The 25051-nt window shown below is 43.6% G+C and overlaps 2 protein-coding genes across 6 annotated transcripts; one reads left to right on the top strand and one right to left on the bottom strand.

The window, feature by feature from the left end:
* Positions 1-323: 323 nt before the first annotated feature.
* On the bottom strand, positions 324-7123 carry dap3 (death associated protein 3). Its single transcript, XM_032518927.1, has 13 exons — positions 6922-7123; positions 6644-6685; positions 5729-5842; positions 5463-5564; positions 5224-5332; positions 5032-5124; positions 4815-4945; positions 4151-4231; positions 2501-2665; positions 2336-2395; positions 2154-2243; positions 655-772; positions 324-549 (listed from the first exon to the last, which is right to left on the bottom strand). Exons 2-13 carry the CDS (start codon positions 6680-6682, stop codon positions 407-409), a joined length of 1245 nt encoding a protein of 414 aa, XP_032374818.1. The 5' UTR covers positions 6683-6685; positions 6922-7123; the 3' UTR covers positions 324-406.
* Positions 7124-9203: 2080 nt separating this feature from the next.
* Positions 9204-24422, top strand: LOC116691354 (histone-lysine N-methyltransferase ASH1L). 5 transcript variants are annotated; one of them, XM_032518912.1, is made up of 14 exons: positions 9209-9791; positions 12532-13384; positions 14202-18333; positions 19645-19987; positions 20171-20344; positions 20435-20529; positions 20620-20693; positions 20831-20876; positions 20978-21015; positions 21113-21183; positions 21288-21463; positions 22049-22140; positions 22255-22395; positions 22463-24422. In XM_032518912.1, exons 2-13 carry the CDS (start codon positions 12728-12730, stop codon positions 22378-22380), a joined length of 6024 nt encoding a protein of 2007 aa, XP_032374803.1. In that variant the 5' UTR covers positions 9209-9791; positions 12532-12727; the 3' UTR covers positions 22381-22395; positions 22463-24422. The 5 variants fall into 5 exon arrangements, 3 of the variants coding, with proteins under 3 accessions (XP_032374804.1, XP_032374803.1, XP_032374802.1); XM_032518911.1 differs by having other exon boundaries at positions 9210-9791; positions 22481-24422; XR_004332466.1 differs by lacking the exon at positions 22463-24422 and having other exon boundaries at positions 9208-9791; positions 21288-21476; positions 22255-22297.
* The last annotated feature ends 629 nt before the right edge of the window (positions 24423-25051 follow it).

Raw genomic sequence — 25051 nt, 5'->3', positions numbered from 1 at the left:
AGCTGCCCTGAAGGAAACATGTTGCTATTTCACATAAAACTTGACTGGAACGTGTTATGAATGACGCTGCTGGTATGGCCTGTATGACTCTCTTCGTATACTATGGTAGTGGTGTAGAGTGATTTTCTTTTTTTATTATGTGAAATAGCTTGTGCTGCTGTCCCTGGAGGAAGACATCTATCTCAGAGGGACCATCCAGGATACATGAAGGATGAATAAATAAACTACAACATGGCACCTGTCAAATATGGGTTTAAAACAAATAAGTTCTTTACAGTGATTAGAACTGATGTAGAATAATTATCTAAAAACACAGACAAAAGTTTTGTTTTTACTTTAACATTTTATTATCAAAGTACTAACACACATGCATCATAATTTACAGATATTATGGACATTTGTATATTTATGTATTTATAGGACAGATATTTGTATGTGTGGGACGTATGTATCTTCTTCTAACTTCATAGGAGGCACAAATTCTGTCCAACATTGATGGATTTCTGTTGCTTAAAAAGATGAGTTCTTTCTTTCCTTCCTCCGTTCGACCTGAGGAGGGAAAAATAATAATTTAAGGTTACTAAAACAGCATCGCTTGAATGCCTTTAAAAAAAAAAAAAAAAAAAAGAAATTTCATCCAGTGTCATCACTCACTTTGTGGATGCTGCAGCCATTGGCGGTCCATAAAGTAGAGGTAACAGCTCTCAAATTCCTTCTCGCTGTAGTTGGGCACCGACACCGGGATGAACGGGTCCATGCTGTCAAACCCCCTCTGATAAGCAAAACACAGACAGGAAGTCAACATGCTGCACATCAAAACTGTCTTTAAACAGCATGTTCAGATATCAAACACGTATACACCATTATAATAATAATAATAATAAATTGAATTTGTATAGCGCTTTTCCCGAGCTCAAAGTCGCTTAACAGGGTAGAGACAGTGTTTGTTTAAAAAAAAAAAAAAAAAAAAAAAAAAAAATAAGGATAGGCAGAACCGAAAAGATGGGTCTTCAGACAGGACTGAAAAATGGTGAGGGACTCTGAGATGCGGATCTCATGGGGGAGGGAGTTCCACAGCCTTGGAGCTGCCCTGGAAAAGGCTCGGTCCCCAAATTGCGGAGCTTTGACTTGGGGACATAGAGGAGACCGGCTGTGGTGGATCTGAGGGCCCGTGAAGGTTGGTAGGGGGAGAGCAGGACAGTGAGGTATGACGGGGCAAGGTGGTGGATGGCTTTGTAGGTGAGGACCAGGATCTTGTATGTGATCCGGTGAGAGATGGGAAGCCAGTGAAGCTGTTTTAGGACCGGAGTGATGTGTTGCCAGGATGTGGATTTAGATAAATTACTAGCTCGCATATTAATCGCAAAATACAGACATGCATATCTTCATATCTAATGCAATGCAGGCCATGTTATAATATTCAAACAAATCGATATATTTATGATTGTATAATTTAAATGCACTGAGAGAAGTATAATGCCTATTTTAGTACATTGTTTTTAAGTCTCATGGTCAGTGGTACAAACCAAAAGTCTAAATGATTAGCATAAAAAAAACATTATATGGTGAGACATTAATTTTATATGAGCCTACTTTTACAGTTCAAACTTGTCCATTATAAATGGAAGAGGTTGGTGACAATGATGGAATTACTGGTCCATTAGGAAATTGATCTAATGACAGGCAGACATTGGATTTATACAACCGCTATAAATAATATTACAGCCCACTGCAACAACACAACCACTGGTAGAACGCTGCAAACGGGTTCAGCTTTAGCGTAGAACGAAATGAACAAGGTAGATGGGATGGTGACAGAACTGACATTTGAGGATTCAATGATGATTAGGATTCTGTTTAGCAACGCTTCGTTGACGACCGTCACAAGTAATCTGTACACTGGCAATACAACTGCATTTACTGGCTGTTTTGTTGCTCAAAGAAAAAAGGTTGAGATTCTCGCCACAAGGCACCAACAAATTATATCTTGTATTTATCAATTTACTTAAATCTGAAAAAACAACTTCAGCACATGAGTCCTGAGGAAGGGAGTGATGCAGTCTCGAGGCCAGGTTTGAAATTTCCCTACTACATATTGTAGTTTGAAAGGAGAAGTAAATAATAATCACAAGTACAATAAAATAATCTCTGACCTCTCCCAGCAGCTCTTGTGGAAGATAGGCAGATTTTGAAGTGTAGAGAGACCCCGTCTGAGACAGAGTGGTGATGATGGCGCCTCCAGTCTAAGACAAAGAGTAGATGTGAATGGTAACAAAAACTGAAATAGAACAGTCTCATGCAACTGTGGTCATCGCCTTTAGTGCGTTCTTCTCACCCAGTCGTTCGTCATCAGCTTCTTCAGGTTATGAACCAAAGTGAGCTCCTCCACATCCACCTAATAACAGTAAGAAAGAGAGACATGTAGGACGTCAGTGGAAACTGAAAGCGAAGCTTTAAGACAAATATGAGGCGTGACATGATTGTGAATGCGTTTCCTCACAGCACTCTTATCCTCCTTCTTGATGGTTGATCTTCCCCACAGGGCGTTGACACCATCTACAGCCACAGCCAGGCGGAAGTCGGACTCTGGCTGCCCACTCTGCAGCCTCAGCTCCTTCATCACCGCCCCCACCACATCACTGCTGCTCTTCACACGAGCTATACCCTACGGTAAAAGAAGCACCATCAGATGCCTGATGACAACATCTTATGAAGGGAAATCATAAGCGATTAAAGGTCATCTCTATCGATTTTACACATCCAGGTCCGTTTACAGGTCTTTTGAAAAAGGCTGTATAATATATAGCAGCTCATTCATTTGCTGCCACGTGCATAACACACCCAAATCACCAACAGAACTGTTGGCGGTGGAGTTGCATTGTGGGTAGTCTATATTGATGACCATTCATTTACAGGATAGTTCCCGTGCCGCCAGATGTCCCTTACTTTCCGTTTTCTTTGAGTTAACTTTTAAACTGAGAATTTGGATCACACAACAATGCAGGCCTGCTTGGTTCGCTTGAGGAATGATTGTAAAGATTTACAAAGAATATATTTACTCTCTAACTGGGATGTTTTGGGACTGATTGGCGGGGATACACTGGTAAGAGCAAAACTGTGTTTAACCATGTATCTAGCTAATTTATATAGCTCAGGTTATTGCGTGAACAGGTAACTTCATTTAATATTACATGTGGCGTTTCCTTTTGCGTGGTGCAAATGTTCCCCCAGAACAACTTCCTTCCCAAGAACATTTTGAAGAGACACGCTCACTGCGTCCAGAGCTTAGCACTGCCCAAGACGATTGCAATTGGTTTAAATAAATGCCAATAGACCAGAGCACGTTTTTCTCCTATCGAGGAATGTTGTGTGGAAGGGCCAGAGCTTCCACCCCAGTGCTGTGGAGAAAGGTCTGGCAAAGTGAGACTACATTCTGGGTAATGTAGGTGCCAGATTTAGATGTGTGGAGTAAAAGAAGACAATATCTCTGGTTCTGCTGCTTTGATTTAAAATAGTAACGCCGCATTTCATTTTGTGGGTCAAAATCTGAGCAACTAAGTGTCAGAGCAAACAGTAATTTCATGCCCCATTTCTTTAGTATTAATCCTGTAAACATCCAACAGTCTGATGCAGATTCCCTTTAGCAGGAGGTTTGAAACTGATTTGATTTTTTTGTCTAATAATGTGCTGTCAGAAGGCTGGTTATTAATATCAGATCTAATTACAGTGTACAACAAGCTCACAGTAACGCCAGTGGTGACTAAAATTAGTTTGTGAATAGGGCAGCGCTTGTCTCAGCGGTTTCCTTATTATGCAGCAAATGATACAGAGCAATAATGACTGATTGGAAGAGGTGAAAAATGTACAGGCTGAACATAAATCTACTGCTTTTTTCCGCCTTTGTCAGTGAGCGTTGTACAAAGATATCATGCTGATCCATCCCCGTGCTCAGTTCATTGGCTAATGATCACCGCTAAGCAAAGACAAGGTGGAAGATGAAACTTTAATGATCCCCTGTGGGGAAATCGGTAGAGCAGAAAAAGGAATGAGTGGGAAACAGATAAAAAATACAACAAAATGATGAAAATGTCTCAGACGGCGAGATAAACCACATCTCCAATGAATACAAATGAAAGGGGAGAAAACTCACCTGATCCACCAGCTCTCCTAGTGGACTTCCCTCCTCAGTGAACTCTCTCTTTGTCCACACATAGCGCTGCTTTGTCTTTATCTGGAAAAGAAACAGTAGACCATGTTTATACGGGCCTGGTCCTCATTTTAATTCATGCACCAGATGTCCAGTGTTTTTTCACACAAAGCTAAAAACGCTCCACTGGGAGCTCTGTGCCCTGGCGCCACAGAGGAAAGCTAAACACGGTTCATCAACACACTGCCACACAAAGGTGACACAAAGCTGAATTCAAAGTACCCCTTTAGGATGCTCCATCCTCAATACAGTACATTAAAATGCATCCCTCAAATAATACATTTCAAACCATATCAAGCTGTTATATTGCTATTGCACCATGAAAAGACACTGTGCGTCTTGGTAAATCCAGGTGGTGTCAAGAAGCTGTTTAATTGTTTTATGTATATCAGCATGTGCCCTAAACCGCTGTGAAGACGCAGTCAAGGCCCATTAATGGTCTATAAATGCCTACATGCTTGTTAATATGGTGAAACATTTTGTAATACTCCACAAGGCTTTGTTTTGACTATGTACACTCAAGAGCCATAAAATTCACATTGAAAAATTGCAGCCCATAAAATTATATTTTTATAAAAAAAAAGGCACACTACAGAAAAATCCTTACCTTTGAAAGGAAGTGCTCATTGGTGATTCTGAAGCTGCGTAACCATTCAGTGGCTTGTAATGGCTGATCAAAGCGAGAGGTGTTATAAGATGAGGGCAGCAACTCTTTACAGTTTTTTACCCAGAGGTGAGCTGCAACATAAAAAAACACAGAAGTTCACGTTCTGTACAGTGGTAACAGTCAGCCACTTGGTGTGTGTGATTTGAGTTTGTCTCACCATCAGGAACATGCAGCACCAGCCATCCTTGTGTGTAGCAGAAGTGGACTGTGTGACAGAGAGACATTGTCTTCCCGCTGCCCTTCAACCCATCTGAACAACTTGATAAGGTTAACAACATGTCTATTCAGAAGCATCAAGAGAAGAACAGTGTGTTTGACTGTGAATGTGAGAATGTGTTTTAAGGGATACAGAATAAATATCGCAGAGAAGGCTTGCTGTAGTCGGCTTTCTTCAGGTAAGATATGACCTCCAGAGCTGGCTGCCTCACCATCATACAGGCTTCATTAAACGTCTTCACCTAAAAACCGTACATGACAATTTGTTGTCATGGTACATGTTATCAAAAAATAGATCAAATCACAAAAAAAATATCTTTGAGCTAGTATGTTTAAAATAATGTGTATGAAGTCATTGACATAAGCATATACCTGTTGTTGATAGCGCCAAGGGAGGCTGTGAGGGAACAGAGTGCGGATGTGTGCAGAGGGCAAGGTGTAATACTGTCCCATACATTTCTCTGACTGACATGCCTGGAAAGAGACAATCAGGGAGCTCACCAGCTGAAATCATACACATGTACAGACACTTACTGCAACAAATACAAATCTGCTGCAACTGGGCACTTGTGCCGTGTTTTCCCCCTGCCTGTTGGCACAATGACGACATTTGCACCGGTTAAGTCTGATTTGCTTACCGGATCATTCTCCTGTGCTCTGAAAACTGAGAAGGGCTCAGGTTCTGACTCCACAGCCACAGCCTCCTGCTGCTGCCCACATCCACTAGTATGAAGGGACCTTACATGTGTTACCTGCAAAAGTTTAATAGAGTGAATACTTTTATTCAAGTGTTTACAAACTTCCAACGGTGCCTGGCCCACACTGGCTTACAATGCAGTATTTATAATACATACAGAGGCAAAAAAATCAAAATGGAACACTTATGTGTGTCAAAACACACAGCATCAGATATAAACCTAACATATTAATTATACAGTACAACCATGTATTACACTGGTGGAAAGCCTTCAAGTCTAACAGCTCGTATGTAAACATGAACTGTAATCTACATTAATCTGTCATGTTGACCATACTTGGATATCTGGCAGGCATTTACAGGATAGGATTTACTCGAATAATGTGCTGAACAGAACATCACACAGGTGATGCTTTCTGTCCTCTGGGACTGAATGAAAGCAGCGAGTGTCTACATCCTAAGGTTGGATGCTGACTCTTAAATGAGCACATAGATACCTCCGGGCTTTGGTCAGGGTGACATACAGCATTGCTTTGAATTGTACATGTTCAATATTGACGGTCTGTTCCGATTTTTTTGTTTAGTTTTCTTTCAAAACACTTTTTTTAAACGAGTGTCATAATAACTAAACCTACAAGGTAGTTTATTAGGAAGTATATGCTGTAATTAACAATATAAACAACGTCAGTAATTCATGTTTGTGTAAGTTTACTGGTATGGCATGTAAAGTAATCTAATGCCAATGCCCACATACTGCAAATGTTGGGACCATGTAATGCACACACTAAAAAAAAAAGAATAATCTTGATATACTGTCCAGGTAATGGATCTGCAAATTCTCCAACAGTGATCTTACCGTTTGCCGTAGTCTGAAGGACAGTCTGTAGAGCGCCATGATCTAAAACATAGAGGATGGCATGAATTTAAGTTTCAGAATCTTTCAGAAGTCGTAAGTGCCAATGAAGCTAGTAACGTTAGCTAATGTGTAAAAACACATCCGTGTCCCTGTGTAACCTTGCTTACACAATTAGCTAACAGCTAGCTGTGTTCCCCAGCAAGCACGTAGCTTGCTAATGTAACGTTGCATGCAATATTAGCAATGCGGAGGTATTTGAGCGGAAGTAAGCTGTTTACCTGCAAGACAGTTCATTAAATATTCAATGACGATGGTTTCGCTTAAGGTCATCTACTGACAAATGACTCCCGGAGGAGTTTATGGAGAGGGTGAACTGCACAACTCAAGCGAAGTCAATGTGCCAGCGCTTTCATGGACACCGCCATCATGCAGCTTTAAACCGGAAGTGACGTAACACTGTCGTAATTCATTTTAGCCAATGAGACGGCGCGAGGCAGGCGACAACAACTGAAGAAAATGGAGTTTGTCAGACTTTGACACATTTCACCTGTAAAAATGAATGCATTTAGACGTTAGACAGCTGTAAACACATTGTGGATGTGTCCCATGCATAATTGTTAGTGTTTAGAGCAGGGCAGTGCTCTTTTGAAGCAATACAATTACTCTTGACATGATTCATGGGAGATTTTACCCACCTTTGTATCCTACTTTAGTCTTCTTTAATTTATTTAACTATCTATGATTTTAAACCAAGTACAGTATTTTCAATTAGGCCTATATCATCTCAGTTAACCAATAGATATGCAGTGGCTCTAGGGAGATTGTAATACAAGTTGCAAGCACTGATGAAAAAGAAACCTGCACAAATGTATTCGGAGGCCTAGGCTACTTACATAATTCCCAGAGCTGCTTTACGACACTTACTCTGTTTTATATTTAAAAAAAGTTAATAGCCTCATTTTGTTCCTCATTTTTATGTCCCATATTGTTTGATACGTCAAACTCCTTGTTCCACTTCCAGCTTTTAACTGCTAACTAATAACTCCACTGTACATAGACTACATAGTTGCTTTCAAGACACTTTTTTCTATTTTCTTGAGCCTCAATTTGCTCATTTTAATTTTCCTATTTGAAAATGACTTTTTCTACATTTTATTAATTGCATTCTGCACGTTTTATGCGGATGGTGACCTCTTTGCATTTCACTTTTTCTTGTAAAACGATCCAATGTTTTTTTATTATAACATTGACCAGAAATAGAAATATAGCCAAACGGAAATAGTTTTTAAATAATGTACTGTACATGAGCTGTATATCCATGTTGGATTAACAAAGAGCCTCAGACCCCAATATGTCCCTCCAAAAGGCCCAGGTTTACTGTATGTCAATTGTTTATGTGTAATTCCATTAATTGCAAATTAGTTTTGGAAAATGCATCATTAAAGTATAATAGCTTCAGTCTTCTTCACTTTCACAGCATAAAGCTTGACTTTTTGTACCTCAGTGTGCAGAGCCTTTCATTCTTAAGGTATAATGTTTTTTGCGTTGTGTCACAAAAGTGGTGTATACTGTGCTCCCATTTTTCATGTTGTTTAATCAAAATACTTCAAACTGATTTACACTGTTGACAGGGCGTATACACACAAAGCACAAGAGGTGGGACGTGAGGGTCTGGGGTGAGCCATAGGGGCACAAAATGTTTTCCCTGGGACCCCCTAAAGAGTTAATGGGGCCATGTATCTAGGCAAAGACAGAATACCAAGTGGGCAACAGCCCCTGTTGCCCTGACCTTAGGTTCAATATATGTCATTTGTAGTAATTTAATTAATTATAAATTTTCTCTCCAAATTCTGGAATATGCACCACTGCAGCACCTTAATGACAAGTCATGCATCATTACCTCATCACGAGGCTCTGTCTTGTAAAAGAGACCCTAAATCTAGTTTTAAAAACTTTATTTGTAGGTTTAAGTACCAAAAAATATTGTACATACAGCAAACCCTAAGTGGTAGAATACTGGTTGTTTACTGGGTCGTTGAAATTCACGAGTATTCTGTCATGTGCACTTGCCAGCAGTATTTGGAGGTTAGTACACAATGCTCATTGAACAGGAGCAGAGGGCCAGTTCGAAAGGTCATCTTTGTCATGGGACCCCACACCCTTCATAGACAATACACTAAAGATGGGTGTTACTCACTACTACTGCATTGGGCTACTAACATTAACAACAAATAATAAACAATAATAATGTAATTTCTTATTATTTTATTATCGTTGTATATATATATATATATATACACACGTTTTGTTGTAGGCTATGCTATATCTTATTCCCACTGCATGAACTGGGAAAACATTCATTGTTTGTAGTTTTGGATCAATATTAACTGATGCATGATAAACAGCTCTCACATTAACTTTTTATTAAGTGTTCTCAGCGCAGCCTGCCCTTTTTTCCTCTCCCACTAGAGTAAACTGAATCCCATTACAGCGGCACAACTTTTTAGCTGCTCCCCAAAATCCTACCAGCAGGCTACTTTAGACAAGTCGTCGCCATTTTATTAAGCGTCTAAATAACCCTCCCCAATCGCCTATTATGAACCGCAATGAGATCCTGTGCTGTGTTCGACGTTTTATCTCCTCCTCTCCCCTGGCCATGAAAATGGCCACGCAATTGCATTCCCGCACATCCACCAACCCCTCTGCACTGTCACAGCCTGTAACCTCGCACACACGCTGCAGCAGCCCGTCAGGCCCATCGTCCTGACACGTTAACAGCTTGTATGAGCACAATCTGAAACATTATTACTGGCTGGGAGCGATAACTTTCTCCGAGAGAAGTGGGCAAAATAAGATCCAGTGTTACCAGTCCGCCACCTAGCTGCGGAGACGCGCCGACGAAAATCTGTCGACTGTATGATTATGAAAACACCCGCGCCAATGTTGTTGCACAGTAGGCTCCGCGCTCCGATGAGACTGAAACTCGGTTTTAGGTGATGTTTTAACCTCCGCTGGCCTTAGCTATGTAATCACAGCAACATCTAATGCACCAAAAAGCTCCCGATTGCTGTTGGTGTGAAGGGGAGAGCAGGACAGCAACACCTTAACCTCCTGCCTAAACGCAGTTGGCTCCGGGACGCGCTCTCGGGTAAGTAGCCTACGTAGCCTTATTACAGATTTTCATGGCAGTCTGTATTAATGTGTGCAGGCCTGTCATCATCAGCGAGTTCACAGCACTGTAGGTTACTGAGAACCTTGTGCATCCGCGTTGCGCTAATTTTATACCTTGTTGCCGAGTATTTTTCTCTCTCTGTTCTTCGTGCATGCGATATTTCTTATTTCCATGTTGCTGACACTAGCAGAGCGGCTGGCAGAGGACAGATAGGAGAAAAAAGGTAGCTCGGGGACTAAAGCCACATCACAAACACCACTAGCAAGTACATTTTGACGCTACGTAACCCCACTCCCATGTTGAGTTTTTATTTGTGTATGTTTTAGGACGCGTAATTGTGTTCTATATTTCATTATGGAGATAGGAGTGACGACAACAACAACACGTGTATGTGTGTATGATTTGTAAGTGCGACAGAATCAGGCGGCTAGTGGTTTTCAGAGGTGCGCAAAGTCATAATGGAGAAGGAAGCCCCTGTTGACGTCCACAGTAGCCCAAACCAGGTTGTTCCAGTGCGGCAATAACACCCCCACTGCCCATACTGTATCTACAGTAGCAACATCAGTCAACCTACGCAGCTGCGACCTTGGTACACAATGTACGACAACACACTTGTAATAACTAGGAGAAAGTGTGGTGTGTGGTGTGTGTGTGTGTGTGTGTGTGTGTGTGTGTGTGTGTGTGTGTGAGAGAGAGAGAGAGAGGAGAGAGAGAGAGAGAGAGAGACTCACCTGAGAAACTTCCCTGCATATGTAAAGTGGAGTGAGGCTTCATGGTTCAGTATTATAAGATACCATCACAACAACCCTAATTTCCAGAGGCTCCTGTGCTTGGTGCTGTTGTCAGGCAGAGGATAATGGTGTTGTAGTTATTGATGATAACATCGTCATGGGATGGTGATGATGGCTGGAAATATAGTGGGCCATTATCATGATTTAATTGTCGCCTCAGCACTGCTGAGGAGCCCACACTGACGGCAGTGTCAAGTCCACCCATCATCCTGTCACTGGAAATAGCTTCTAGTCTAATGTTGAAATAATTTTTGAGTTATGTTTAAGAGGTATACCTCCGAGAGTATATAAAGCTATTAGTATGCACTTTGACTGATGTTGAATGGGCTTGTCCTTTAAAGTTTGAAAAGCTGACACTTTTATTCTCTTCTTATAGTCTCTTTGCACGACAATATTGTAACCCATATAACTCTAGCTTCTCTTTGTGTCTGTATCCTCTTCTTCATGCTGGTCAAGCCTCTGGAGTGGAGATCTTGGTAAAGAAGCTGCAGTTATTTAAGTGGACGACTGTCCATCTCTATGCTCATTTTCTTTTATTGTAAGGAGGATTGGCTTCGGAAATGCTTTCCAAAACTGTTACATAACAGCAGTTACTGGAACAGATGTTGATTTGAGCTCAGTATGATTCAATGGAAGGGTTTGGGTGTGGAGGGACCAAGAGGCAGGAGAGATAGCCCCCTGAGCTCTTAAATGAAAACATTATCTGAGATGTGAGTATAAGGGGGCAGTTCAGTATGTAAAAGACTGATGAGCTGTTTTATAACAGGCGTTCAGGAGAGGGCTGCAAGAATGCTCGGCAGGGTGTGTTTTATTAGAAAATGGATGAGCATCTCCCTTAATGAGAGAGAGTATAATGAAGGAAGCATGACAGAAGATGCTGCTTCCCTTCGATATTTTAAAAACTGGGCTGAACGCAGTACAAGCGAGAGTTAAGGTTTTTTCTAGTGAGGAGAATGTTATTTTAGGGGTGTGTTACTTGCTGTAATGTCACATTAAAAGTCAATTTACAATGGGGTCAATGAAAAGCTTACTTGACTTAGAGGAAGCAATGGGAGGAGGAGGAGGAGGAGGAGGAATTTGCACTCCTTTCCAAAAATAAGTTTTACCCTTTCCTACGGATTTGTGTTACCACTACTGAAAGGGGAGGAGGGGAATGGTCGGGCCGTGAATGGAGGGATTTAAGTTGGATAAGAGGAAAAGAACGAAGTGGAGGAGGAAATATGGTTCTGATTAACTTGGATACAGTGTATGAGTTGACCATTTTACTGTGTGGTCTACAGAGAGAGAGAGAGAGAGAAGAGAGAGAGAGAGAGAAAAAAAGAGAGAGAGAGTCTAATAGAGAATGCATGCAAAAGCTTTTTGCCAAACATGAAAAAGGGGAGTTTCAGAGAGAAAAGAAAGTACAGCAGAGGGAAGGGTGGGAGGAGAAGTGCTTGTGGGAGTAGCTGAGAACAGAAGGCGCAAAGACAGTGGGGAGAGGAGGGGAGAAGACTGGATCAAGTGTTTGAATTTGTTAGGAGCTGATTGATTGATATATTGATTTGTGGAGTGGATGAGAATTAGAACCTAAGTGAAAGTGTTGAGGGAGCGTTTGCTGCCTTTCAGAGCTGCCGTTATTTACGGATTTTCAGAGTAAACCAGCTGAGGCCTTTTTTGAAGAATGTGAGTAGGTTTTTCTTCCAGTTAGTGCCGACATTCTGGGAATCGGTTGCACTGATTGGCCCCCTGGGTTTTCTGTATGATGAGATCATCTCTGTGGACATAGACTTTAGCACCTCTCTACAGCTGCCTGCAGGAAGGGGACTTTCCCCTCAATTCCTGCACTGCTGCTACTCTGCTACTCAGCATCTGAGCTCACTGAAATGACTAATCACTGGCCTGTCTATCTTTCTGTCTGTCTCTGCCTCAAACTTACTCCATCTCAGTTCAAGCCTAAAAGACAACAGAGAGACCTTCCATCGCTGGATAAAGGAGCCCAACTGTACTTGGACTATTACAGGATATTCTTTTTGAAATCTCCTGACCTACACCTGCATTCTGCTCATCACTAGAACCAGGGTCATTTAAAAGTGTTATACTGGAAACCCCACAGCATCCTGCTTCTCCCCCCTGACTTCTCTGATGGACCAGAGAGTGAAAGGGGGAACCCCTCCAACCACAAACTCCACTCTGGACCCCACCTCTGCATCTGAAGACTCTGAAGTGGCAGAGAAAAAGAGGAGGGGTGAGGGGGAGAATGGAGATGTAGGGGTAAAGGATGAGGAGAAAAGAGGAGCAGGGAAAAATAGAGAAGGAGACAAGGGGGCAGTACTGGAGTTGCTCATCGAGGGGCGCTGTGGAAGCGCAGGGCAGCAACAACTTCAGATCTCTGGCAGAGAGACCGGCTGCCCTGAGGGTAATGTACGACTTCGGATTGAACAGGCCAAACGCACCAAGAAACCACCAAAGATCTTGGAAAGCTATGTCTGCAAGCCCACCATCAGAACCTATCAGAGACAAGCCAGGGGGGGACTGCTGAGGGGGGATGGAGAAAGAGGACAGCAGATCAAAACCAGCTCTACTCCAGAAGAGGCAACCAGAGATCAACACTCAGGCTTGGATTCTTGCCAGAGCACATCCAAACAATCTGCATCTGCTTCACCACCACTTGCATCATTATCATCGGCATCATCATCTTCGTCATCGCAGCCACTCTCGTTATCATCAACATTTACCACTGCTTCCACCACAGCCTCAGTCCCTACCATAACCAGCCAAGGGACCAAGTCTGCCAAACAGGTAAGTTATTAAGGTAGTTAAGGAATAAGGTACACAAGCACACACACACACACACACACACAAACAGATAAACATCATGTAAGCTGCCAATTATTTTAAATTAGCTAAATGACTAAAAGTGTTACAGCCACTGAAGGTGCACACACGTGTTGTAGCTCTGAGCCATTGTTTCAATACTGAATCCTAAGCAGCCCATTTAAATAAACAGCCCTATAAATAGGACAACAGCACGGCAACTACTTGGAGCTATTACAGACATTGGTCCATCAGTCCCTACGACAATCACCCAAGGGGAAGCTTATTGCTTTAGCTGCACAAACGCCACTCAAGCTGCAGCTAGCAAAATTAGAGGACAAGCAAGAAATATCAAGCTTTCTCATCTGTATTAGTGGCAATTTATAGCTACCAATAGCACAGCTTTCTCTCTCTCTTTGTGACTCTACAAGGCTCTATATATCTGTCCCTCTTCTATTTTTACATCCCCTCTTTTCTCTACCTGCTCTCATTTATCTTTCACTCCCCCTCTTTCCCTGTCCCACTCCCTTCCTCTCTGTTTCTCTGCCTTTGTATTTCTCCTTTCTGTGTCAACCCCATTACTGTTTCCATCACCTAACTCTCTCCTTCTCTTCAGTATGCCCTCTTTTCTCTGCCTGATTGAGTCATTTTGTCCTCACTGTCTTTTGTAATGGGCGGACGAAAACAAAAGCATTACAGTTGTTGTCGCTTCCTCATTGTCATTCGCTGTTGTCAACAGCAAACTAGTGGATGTTACAGCCATCATTGTCTATGACAGAGATTTTGTGTTTGCACTCCACAGGTTCCTATCGCACTGGTCGATAAGACAGAGGTAAATTCAAATGGCTCACATGAGAAAGTGAAGAAAGAGAAGCTTCCTGCTGTCAATGGCCAGCCTATCTCTGCAGGAAACAAACCCTGCTCGCCAATAACAGATCAGACAGCTTCAACTACTCCTCCCACCACATTCATCCAAGTCCCATCTCCATCGGAAACCAGGAATAAAGGGAAGACCTCCAAGAAACATAATGGCTTGGTTAAGACAACAAAACAAAAAGGACTATTTATTGGGAAAGGCTCCACCAACATCCTTGGCACTTCCACCTCATCAAAAAGCAAGATTGGAAAACACAGCAGTTCCTCCTCTGTTTCCTCCGTGGACTCCTTGACAAGACCTCTAGCCTCCACCAGTTCCCACAAAGAACTCAGAACTCAGAGTCGGCCAGACTCTCTTTCCTCTTTTTCAGTCACCCCTAAACCACAGTCCTCCCCCACTGTGGAGCTCTCCTCAGCCCAATCTCAAGATCATGGTCCCATTCTACAGCCCTCACTAGAGAAAAAGAGAGACAAAGAGAGGAAAGCAAAGAAAGAGAAACGGAAAGACAAAAAATCTAAGCCTGATAGATTGGAGGCTGAAAGAGCAAAGAGTGAGAGCAAAAAGGAGGATGGCAAGAAGAAGAAAAAGGAGAAAGGAAAGGATGGGAAATCAAGGCATAGTAAAGAAAAGGATGAAAGACAAGTGAGTGATGATACATGGAGGGATGAGTTAAAGATTGAAAGAGGAAAGGCTGAGAAAAAGAGGGATAAGGTTAGCCCAGACAGACAAAGAACAGAGGATAATAAAAGTGGTGAGCCAGTTGATAGTGGCAAAATAAATAAAACCTGTAAAGTAGTGAATTCAGGCCGACCAGATGAGATAGACAAGATGGATGACAGTTGCAAGCCAGTTAAAGAAGCTGAGCCAGCAACAGCAACAGGTGACACCAGTAAATCAAAAGAACAAGATGTCTCAAGACATTCAACTGTGCCTCCAAGCCACTCCTCTTCTTCCGCTCCTCCCTCTTCGCCCACTCCCTCTGCCCGTGCCCCTGTTTCTCCCCCTTCTTGCCCCCAAGAGCAGGACAGCCGTCCGCTCAAGAAACGTAAAGCCAGGCGGCCCAGCTGGACCAAGCTGGTGCACCGGGCTCAGAGGGCGGAAAATCAGGAAGCCCCTTCAGATTTCCAACATAATCCTCCACTAAGTTTCTCCCAGAACCCCAAGACGTCCCTTCCTGCCAAGGCCACTATTCAGCAAACTGAAGAGTCACACCCATCTCCCTCTGGCTTCTTTACCAGCAGCTCGTACACTCTCTCTTCTGCAACCACACCCACATCCCCAAAGCAGAGTCACCCCACATTAGACCATAGCCCCCCTGTTTCCAGATGCCCCATAACCCCTGCCAGAAAAAGGGGCCGCCCCAAATCCCACAGCTCTAACTTAGATGAACCTCCCCCTAAACTTTCACCAAATGCTATCCCAACTGAGGTGCCTCTTCTGGGGTGTGACGGAGTTCAGAAAACCCCTGTGCTGGAGCCAAGTCCAAAACTGCAGTGTGCCACTCAGTCTAAATCCAGCCCCAAGAAGCGTGGCCGTCCTCCCAAGCGACCTCTCCCTGAGGACCAGAGTGGAGATGCACTGAATCGTAAATATTTTCCTCCTCCTGAAAAGGGGAACAGGCAGCTAAAGATCAGGAGGCTAATTAATGAGATGAAGAAAAGAAAAAAGAGGAGACTTCACAAGGTAATGCTGTCTGGGTATGTAGGGAAGGAGGGAAGGGGAGGCCAGGCAGCAGATGGCGAGACCTCTCTGAGAATGTGTAAATCAATAGAGGCTACAACAGTACACACACTCTCAGCCCTGTCGTCCTCTTTTGGGAGTAAGCTGGGCCCTCAGATCAATGTTAGCAAGAGAGGGACCATTTACATGGGCAAGAGGCGAGGACGCAAGCCTAAAGCCCAAACAGCTAACCTAAATTCCAACTCTAAGAATGCCACCCAGTCGTCCCTGTTCATCAATCCCTCTGAAACATCTCTCTTCTCGTCTAACCAACCCCAGCCTCCTCCCTCTCATCCATTTCCCTCGCCATCCCTTACCCACTCCAGTGGGGCCCAGAGCCCTTATAGTGAAGGCAGCCTCACAGAACCAACATCCTCCTTACTTTTTTCTCATCCCTTCTCCCTCCCCTCCCCATCATCCTCCTGCACCTCCCCACGTCCTCCCTCCTCCTCATCCCTCTCTCCTTTTGTGAAGAAGAGTTGTCCATGTCAGGGAAGGCATCACTTCCCCTTTCACCAGTCTTCATGTAAGCTATCCTGTCCCACCCCTCCACTGCATCACACTCCTGGCTCTCCCGGCCACCTGAAAGAGGCCACCCCCTCACCCAGGAGTGAGTCCCACAGTGAGGAGACACTGCCTAGTGATAGTGGGATTGGAACAGATAACAACAGTGTTTCTGAGCGAGCGGAGATGAGGGGAGTTCGAGGCATGCTCAGGTTGGGTCAGGGGTCAGGAGTTATTCTGGGGGGTCAAAGACACCCCTCGTCTCTTGTGGACCGTCCCTCTCCTGTCTCTTCACCTCTCTCTCTCAAGCCCAGACACCCAAACCCAATCTCCAACTCAACTACTGTGGAGCGGCACAGAGACAGACACAGGCACAGACGAAGGGATTATGACTGTTCCTCCTCCTGTACTTGCTTGTGCCCATGTACCTGCCCAGGACACAACATGTGCACTCATTCAGAATATTACTCTTGCCTTGGGCAAAATGCACTGAAGAGGCAGAAAAATAAACATAAGAAGAAACAGCTGCACATGCAAGATCCAGAGTTTCTGGCTGAACTAGAAGATCTGGTCGGTCAGTTCAGCGAGGTCCATATTGGACGCCGAAGTTGGGCGAGGACAGGAGTGGGACAGGGCTTTGATGGGAGTGGGAATGCTGCTGGAGGAAGGCGTCATCACTCTTCCTCCCATTCTCACCGCTCCAACATCTTCAGGATCAATCTAAATGGCTTCTACTCGCCTCACCCTTCATCTTACTCTGCTAATCCCTCCTTCTCCCCCCAGCCTTTCTACTCCTGTCAGCCTGTGCATTGCAACAGGAAGCCTGACCGCAGGCAATGTGGTTGCCCATCAAAGTTTCAGGAGAGCATCGAAAATATGGGATTTTACAGCAGCTATTCCCCAGCCACGACACTCTACCACCACCTCCCCAGCTCCTACCCGCTGCCCTCTCCACACCAGTACGCCCCCCATCAGCCCCATCACGCCCACTTCCTTCTCAATCCCGCCAGATTCCACAGGCGTAGGAGCAGGTTGCTGAGGGAGGGAGCTTTAGGTGGAGAGGTTGAGGGAGATCTAGGAGGAGGCAGTGGAGGAGGCCCACACCTTAGCTCAGGGTTCACATCCAGCCTCTCCTGTGGCTGTGGGAGGAGCGAACACAAACACAAACATAAACAACGTCACAAGCACTGCGAACGAGACATGGATGAAGAAGAGGAGTTACACGAGGATGAGGAGGAAGATGGAATGGAGAGAGAGAGGTTGGCCGGTTCAAAGTCAAGGTTGGGGTTCATTTTCGGGCAAGGAGAAAAAGGAAGGAAAGGGGCAAGAGGAATAAGGAGTAGGTTGTCTAAAGAATCACCTTGGTTATGTGAGAATGGAAATGAGTCCTTCTCCTCAGCTGCTGCTGCTGCCACATCATCATCTTCATCTTCATCAATGAGGTACAAACACACACCGCTCACCTCACTGGGGCTGGGTTCCTCTCACCTGTCTTCATTTGGAGGAAGTTGGGGCGGCATGGGCAAGAGCTGGACAAAATTTGGGGGCCTGGGAGGGACAGGATTTGGAAATTCAACTCCCATCTGGAGAGGGTTCTCTGGGGAGCAACATACAGGCAGACTGATTGCATCAGAGGGAGAGGACGAAGATGGTGAGGACGAGTCTTCCCTGTACAGGACATCCCCATCCCCAGCACACACCAACCTGTTCACATCCGCTACCATGGCAACAGGAGAAAGGGGTCTGAGGGCCGGATTGGCCGGTAGAAATACTGGAAGTAGAGACAGGTCATGGAGGAGAGATGAGCCAGCATGGACAGAGAGGAGAGAAGCAGGTGAGGATGCATGAATGGTTTCAGTGTGTGAATAAATGGAGCACTGGCATGCCTGTGTTTCTGTATGAGGTCCAGTTAGCATTACATTAGATATTATTTTACTAATATCACTTGCACAGTATGACAGATATATTATATATTTGCACAATGTGGAGATGAGATTGTGGCAGCAATAGTTTGCCCAATATAGTGAAAGCATTGCTTTTTCTCAGGTGTTGTTGAGCCACACATCAAAGCCTGGAGGGTGTAAGAGAAGAAATCAGACTCTGTTCTTTTTATAGCCAATTTTAGACTCCCCCCTTCTCCCCCCACACACACACACACACACACACACACCTCCACCACCCCACCACCACAACCGTGTGTGTGTGTGTGTGTGTGTGTGTGTGTGTGTGTGTGTGTGTGTGTGGTGTGTGTGTGTGTGTGTGTGTGTGTGTGTGTGTGTGTGTGCGCGCAACCACTCCGCAACCACTCTGTTGGAATTTTTAAAGTGTTGGAGCAGGAAGGCAGCATCTTGATGGGAATCTTCCAGAAAATCTTTGAAATCTTCCTTGCCTGCAGCAAACCGCACACTGTTGCAGCCTGGGACTACCCATTGAAGACAGTCATTAGTTAACCACCAGATTGGCTATTTAAAGCCTACTTCTTACTGCTGGCCAGCAGGGCCTATTTGACTTGGAAAAATCCAATAAGGAAAGAGAGGTCACTCTTGTCAGGGACTGTGGAAAATGAACAAAAAGATAGATGACCTCAGGAGTGATTGATGAAGGAATAACACGGAGGTCAGAATGGGGGCAAAAACTGCTTGTGAGGGGAAAATGCTGTTTTTGAAAGAAGTGGAATACATCTGACATCAGTTCATCATCTAACTAAACACCCATGTGGTTTGAAGTGCAGCACGCTAGCATGGGCACACTCACACATTTCTTTGTCTGCTAAGCCTTTTGCAATGGTATTCCACATTAACTGAATGTGCAAAAACAATTTGTCTGCAAGAGTGCATACGTGTGCATGTTCATATTAGAAATCATGCATTCTTCAATGTTCATTCTTGTGTTTTTTTGCTGTGAATATGTGTACATAAATCACTTCTTAATTCATTTCCAAGAAGTGAACTGGTCAGAGGAAATGTTGTGACTCACATAATCTGTGTCCCATCCGCATGACTCAACCTAGACTGGCCTCACCTCACACCTCCTGCTGGCTCAATCACTGATCCACATCTGTCTCATTTCCTCTCTGACACTTACATCCCTCCTGCCTCCCTCTGCCTCACCCCCTCCCTCCCTCTTTCCATTTCAATGACTGCAGGTTTACAAGGTGACTCAAGAAGCCAGGGGCAGCAGAAAAGTGTGCCAACGCCAGACAGTATTGCAGGGAAAAACAAAAGAAGGCCAGGACGGCCTAGAAAGCACCCACTGCCCTCTACGGTATCCTCCCCCACGCACTCATCTGCAGCTCCCTCCATGTCATCACCTGACCTCTTGCCAGGACACAACAGAGATGGGAGAGAAGTGGGAGTTAGAAAAGAAGAAAGAGGACCAGAGAGAGATAGACGGGGCGACATGGTGCAGCAGGTGACAGAGTTGGAGCTGCAGGCCAGGAGAAAGAGAGGACGGAAGAGAAAACATGATGACTCTCTGTGTCATCAGAGGTAAACACTCAGAACTGTCTTATAAAGTACCGGAGGTGGTTGACTTGAAAATTCAATACAACCACTCATTACTGCTATATTAACCCACTGTTTTCAGCACTGTGTGCTAAACCAGTGCCTTTTCTCTCTTTCTCTTTTTCCTCTCTATCATTCTATCTCTCTCTCTTCATGCTTTCCTTTTAGTGTCGCTGAGGATAAACCCGAGTGTGACACGCCCTCCGAATGTTTTAGCCAATCAGATGTCGTGCAGGCGCCATCTCAACCAGTAACCATCCAAAGAGACGAGAGAGCAGACGGGCCTCCCAGGAAGAAGTTTCTGAGGGCGGGTCTTTACTCTGATGATTACAAAACTGCAGAGTGAGTGGACTGAATTCATAAACAAACTATTATAACAAAAAATTATGTTTTAACAAAAAATGTATATATTTAATGTGTCTCTTTTTATAGCCCGCCCTCCCAAGCCCAGCAGTTGTGCAGAGAGAGTATGGAATACACTCCGGGGGAGAATGGATATAGTCTTTTACCTGCTCCCATACATGTCGGTGAGTATTTAAGTAAATGCAAACACTGCTGTAGTTTGTCCTAGCTGTGATAGCTCACTAGCTCACCTAAACTGCCTCTGTTTCCTTCAGGGAAGTACCTGAGGCTGAAGCGGCTTAATTTCCAGTTACCTTACGATGTTATGTGGCTGTGGCAGAACAATCAGGTACAGTAGAGCCCCATAACACGGAATCAGGGAGTTAGACGGTCAAGCTTAAGCATCATTGGAGATAAAAGAGTGTTACAAGGAGATTTGTGGAGTGTCATGAATCTACATGTAATTCTCATTTTGTGTTGTCACAGCTTCAAAGGCAGCCTGCTGTCCCCCTGAAGAGGAAGCGCCGTTACTGTGAGTTGGCAGTTTTGAATGTGTTATCTTCAGGTTTAGTTGATGGATCAGATTGATGCTGTCATACAGAGTCTTAATTGGTTTCTTTCTGTGTCACTCAGGCCGGCTGAAGGAGAGGACTGTATCCTTTCAACAAACGGTCAGTTCATGTGGCTTCAGGTTGTTTCATTCCTGTGAAGAATGCAGCTTAAATAGGTGTAAAAAATTACACGTGTCCCTCCTTTTTTTTTTTACAGGAGGAGTGCTCTAGTGACATTACCAGCTTGTTTCCTCACCTCGACATGGAGCCTTTAACCAGCAGCGAGAGGTGTGGAAAGAAATCAGCAATTCACATGTCTAGATAAACTACTTGGTGCGTTGTTACTGATCTAATGTCAGGGAGCTGATGTTTCTCCCTGTTTGCCGCGGCAGGAGCTTTGTCATGAAACACCACGTATTCCTCGTGAGGAACTGGGAGCTTGTGAGAGACAGACAGATCCGACTGAGGATAGAGAAGGAAAGGAAGAGAGACGCAGAGGGAGAGGACAGCGACTCACAACATCTGTCCTGTGATGGAGCCAATGGGGACGACGGCCACATCAAGTCAGGTCCATGAAGCAAGTGTGTGTGTTAGTTTTTGTTTCTGTAGGTGTTTGTGTATGCATACGTGTATGTGGTTGAACTCTATACATTTTCATTTCAACATCTGTATAGATTTCTTCTGGTGTCCTGTGTTGTCTTTACTTTATGTTGTGTGTGTGTGGTGTGTGTGTGTGTGTGTGTGTGTGTGTGTGTGTGTGTGTGTGTGTGTGTGTGTGTGTGTGTGTGTGTGTGTGTGTGTGTGTGTGTTTGTTGTGTGGTGTACACGCCTGTCATCCTCATATTTGGCTTCTCTCTCCATATCATACTCAGCAGCACTAAGTGGTTTTCCAACCACAGAATTTCAGCCTGCAGAAATATTCCCCCATTTTTGCATCCAACGCTGGTGTCCAAAAACCCAGCAGACATCAACTTTCCCCATTAGCAGTAAAACCACACCGTTTCCATCAAACACTCCCTGGCTGATTGCAGACAGGAATCAAGGGGAAATAAGCATAATTACAGATATACAGTATCTGTAAAACAAATGACGTCATTCTCTCCTGCCATGCCTTCACTTACATACAGAATACTGTTTAACTTCTGACCCTCAGATCAGCAAGTGGGGGTGGAGGTGACGGTTATCAGCAGTGACCTCCACCATCAGAGTCAGGATACCTCTAGCTCACTCACTGCCAGCCTCTGTGTGAGTAAAGCACTATCCACATACAAAAACAAATATCTGAATGCCAAGCAAATTTTCATAAGAATAAAAAAAAGTCTGATTTTGAAATTAGTTGTGCATACTTGTTCACTACAGCCTACCAAAACCAAGAACAGAGTACAGGAAGAGGGAGAGGGAAAAAAACGAGGGGAAGAAGAGCTCTGCGGCAGAGAACAGAGGAGGAAACGGCTAAATGATTTACTTTTGACCCTGCAGCAGTAATAAGCTAAGAGAGAGGTAAGAAAAGCATCACATATAGAAACGGAAGGGACTCTGAAAGGTATATGGATTGTCTTGTTGATATTATCTTGCCTTTACGTAGGTGGGACCACTCTGAGAAAGGGACCAGGCCCACCACTGGACAGATGGACAGGAACTGACGTCACAACACTGCTATTATCAGTAGTAGTGCTACGGAGAACGAGCGAGAAAAAGAGGAGAAGAGAGATGGAAAATTATAAAGGCTGAAAAATGCGAGAGAGACGTCTCACACACTGACAGATGAGTGTTGTGAACCTATGGCTCTGAAGGGCATCACACCAAGGATGAAACCATGGCAACACATTTTGTCCAAGCGGCAAGGGATGAGATAAACTGAGATAGACTGTGCCAGATGAAAGAAAGAAGAGAAACAGACCAGCTGACATGAATTTGCACTAGTGCTGGATGATCAAGCACACTAAAGACTGTATGTACGTATGCTGAGTGGACACACACACACACAAACACACACACACACACCTTGATTGCTCTTACTTCGGCACCTTAAGCAAACTTGGAAAGACAGACATTGTTGGGAGACTGAAAGTGGACATATACAGTATGGTACTGAGCATTTCGGCTCTGACGTTTCCAAGAGACGAGGAGCTCAGGAGCTGCCCGGGGGAACAAAAATGTATCCTGGGCCCTAAGTAGGTCAAAATTGAACCCTAATTTACTCGTTAAGCTTCAAAGTCACATTGCACCTTTGGGAAATGACACAAGGAGAAGTGAACCAGTTGAAAGCTGTTGAGACAGTGGTTGGGTTTTTCTTCACTTTACCAAGAGTGTCTGCTATGTACCAGTGAATAGGCAGGAGAGGGGGTGGGCTTGGTGATTGGAATTTTGGCATCGCTGCAAGAGAATTTCTAATGAGGTTTAAGAAAGAAGTTATTTTTGGAAAAAAAAGACAGCTTGGGCAATGTCTGCAAAAAAGATGGACAAAATATATTCATGATAGGAATGTTTATTGTTGACTATTTTCAGTATTGCTTCCTGGGTAAGGGATAGAGGGGGGTTAAAAGTCTTTTGTTTACTTCAGACTGCCTTTGGGAATGTTTTTGCTTCATAGCATTGACAATCAGAATGTCTTGGGGGGGAGGGGGGGAGAAATCTAAAATTGATTTGCCCCACATGCTCCGTAGAAGTGCCATGTTGTCTTGTGTACGTACCTAAGCAAACTCATGCAGTCTTTAAAAGCAATATCTCCTCTGATAAGGACTATATATGGACTTTCTTTGTTAGTTTTCTTTTGTGAATATTTGAGGATTGGAGGTAATTTTTCTGTACAGTTGCATAGTCGATTGTTCTCATTTTAGGAGCATTGGATTAATCCACTCAGTGGAAGTAACCATAGGCGTTTAGTTTCATGTGAATGTACGTAGAGAGAGACCTGTTTTCTTCTTATCAGCAGTAGCGTGTAAAATGAGTATTATACATTACAATACTATTGGGATAACACATACAACTTAATAATCAAATCTTTCATTTTACTAACATGTTTTAAACAGACTATACAGCTGACCAATATATCAGTCATTTGTTCTTAAAATTGACCATGATTGTTTGAGTTTTTTTGTAGGATTACATAATTACAAACTTTTTTTAGCTGAGTGTTTTGTTTTTTTATTGGTCAGACAATCAGTGACAGTGAATTAGTTTTTTCAGTGTTAAATTCCCGCTCTCTCTCAGTAGTGTGGCTTTTAATAACAAGCCAAGAAAGTGCAATTTCTTTGACTGTTTACATTCTGTATGTATATTTTTCCTCTTTCCTTTTTAACTAAGAGCACTACATTATTGCCAGTGGATGATTAACTTTATAGCAAAGGTCCACATAAAGAGTTATTTATCTAGTTTGCATGACATGTAACCTTTGCCTGTTGCCTCTAATAATGTGCATCTGAAAAAAACATCAAAAACAATTATAAATCAATGCCATAGAATGTCAGCTCAGACTTTTTTGCCTATATAACCATAATAATAAAAGCATTTTATGTCTAATACTAAACTCTGCAGATTCTTGGTGTTTTGCGTCTCAGTTATAAGGCCTTCTTCTTACTCTCTGGTGTGTGGTGTGTGGTGTTGTGTGTTGGTGTGGTGTGTGTGTGTGTGTGTGTGTGTGTGTGTGTGTGTGTGTGTGTGTGTGTGTGTGTGTGTGTGTGTGTGTGTGGGTGTGTGTTTGTGGGTTTTTCGGGAGGTTACTGCAGTGATTTTAATCAGCTTGAGCTAACAACAGTGCTATCTAGTGGTGTTGTATTGTATATATCGCACTGTGTTGTCCTCCATAATGACCTACAATGGAGGACGCTATCAAAGGAACACAGTAACAAGATGGGGGAGGGCTGCAGCTCACTCCGGGCATTTATTCTCCTCTTTCTTCCCTTCACAACATCTGAGGGCATCCTGGGATCTTTTGATCTGAACAAAGAAGTGATAAAATAATGACAACACAATAAGTCCATTTTAAGTTTGTGAAGGCGATTTCTCAGTATTTAACAGTCTTCACTTCCTTTGCAATCTGACACATGTAGGTAGTTTCCTGTCGCATTTCAGATAGCAACATATGCAGGACATGCACTTTGTTTTCACTTTGTATCACCTACATTTATTTATGAGGCTTAACATGATTAATAAG

Source organism: Etheostoma spectabile, chromosome 6, assembly GCF_008692095.1.
Source record: "Etheostoma spectabile isolate EspeVRDwgs_2016 chromosome 6, UIUC_Espe_1.0, whole genome shotgun sequence".
Taxonomy (NCBI): domain Eukaryota; kingdom Metazoa; phylum Chordata; class Actinopteri; order Perciformes; family Percidae; genus Etheostoma; species Etheostoma spectabile.
This window is presented reverse-complemented; position numbering and strand designations above follow the sequence as displayed.

Coding starts and splice junctions, on each gene's coding strand:
- dap3 (XM_032518927.1), bottom strand. CDS start 6,682: ATGGCGCTCTACAGACTGTCCTTCAGACTACGGCAAACG. Junction 2,666..4,150: donor TAGGAGAGCTGGTGGATCAG/GTGAGTTTTCTC, acceptor CTTTTACCGTAG/GGTATAGCTCGTGTGAAGAG. Junction 773..2,153: donor CACAAGAGCTGCTGGGAGAG/GTCAGAGATTAT, acceptor TTTGCTTATCAG/AGGGGGTTTGACAGCATGGA.
- LOC116691354 (XM_032518912.1), top strand. CDS start 12,728: ATGGACCAGAGAGTGAAAGGGGGAACCCCTCCAACCACAAACTCCACT. Junction 20,530..20,619: donor ACCTGCTCCCATACATGTCG/GTGAGTATTTAA, acceptor TGTTTCCTTCAG/GGAAGTACCTGAGGCTGAAG. Junction 21,184..21,287: donor CCTTTAACCAGCAGCGAGAG/GTGTGGAAAGAA, acceptor TTGCCGCGGCAG/GAGCTTTGTCATGAAACACC.